At 37.5% G+C, this 779-nt stretch overlaps 1 protein-coding gene across 1 annotated transcript; it reads left to right on the top strand.

Moving 5' to 3' along the window:
* Positions 1-218: 218 nt before the first annotated feature.
* LOC104236762 (uncharacterized) lies at positions 219-779 on the top strand. Its single transcript, XM_009790768.2, has one exon. The coding sequence runs from the start codon at positions 219-221 to the stop codon at positions 777-779; it is 561 nt and encodes a 186-aa protein (XP_009789070.2).

The raw sequence follows: 779 nt of genomic DNA, 5'->3' as shown, positions 1-779 counted from the left end.
ATACACAAGGTTCTGTTCTCATCTCTATTCAGCTACAAGGTTCTGAAAACTACTCTATTTAGAGTAGATCTTTGAAAATTGTGTTGCATGGTAAAAACAAATTAGGTTTTGTCTTAGGCACCTGCAAACAAAGTAACTATAATGTTAGTCTTCATGAGCTATGGGATAGGTGCAATGCAATAGTGTTAGCACGGTTATGAATACTGTGGCACCAAAACATGATTAGTACTGTCATTTATGCCTCCGATGCCTATACTGTTTGGGAAGATCTAAGGGAACGATTTGACAAAGTAAATGCATCTAGAGCAGTTTATCTACATAAGAAAATTGCTACCTTAATACAAGGAGTATCCTTTATGTCTGTGTATTTCTCTCGATTGAGGGAACTCGGGGATGAGTATGAAACACTCATTCCTCCACCTTCATGTGGTTGTCCTGAGTCAAAGAAGCATGTAGAATACTATCAGCTTCAAAAGATTTATCAGTTTCTCATAGGCCTCAATGACTCCTATGAGAATGCCAAAAACCAGGTGCTAATGACTCGACCATTACCTAATCTAAACCAAGCCTATGCCATGATAATCAATGTAGAAAGCCAAAGGATCACCGGAAAAAATGTGTATGATTCTAATAATAACAATAAAACTGCTGCTATGATGAGTAATAGAGCTCAGAATGGTGGCCAGAATGGAGGATCTAACAATTCTGGAGGTTATACCAACATTGGCTACTCTAGAGGTGACAAACCTAAGAATTTCTTCAACGAATCAATAATTTAG

The sequence above is a fragment of the Nicotiana sylvestris genome, chromosome 7 (assembly GCF_000393655.2).
Source record: "Nicotiana sylvestris chromosome 7, ASM39365v2, whole genome shotgun sequence".
In the NCBI taxonomy this organism is placed as follows: domain Eukaryota; kingdom Viridiplantae; phylum Streptophyta; class Magnoliopsida; order Solanales; family Solanaceae; genus Nicotiana; species Nicotiana sylvestris.
This window is presented reverse-complemented; position numbering and strand designations above follow the sequence as displayed.

Bases quoted from the DNA above. Each gene is read 5' to 3' on its own strand.
- LOC104236762 (XM_009790768.2), top strand. From the start codon at position 219: ATGATTAGTACTGTCATTTATGCCTCCGATGCCTATACTGTTTGGGAA.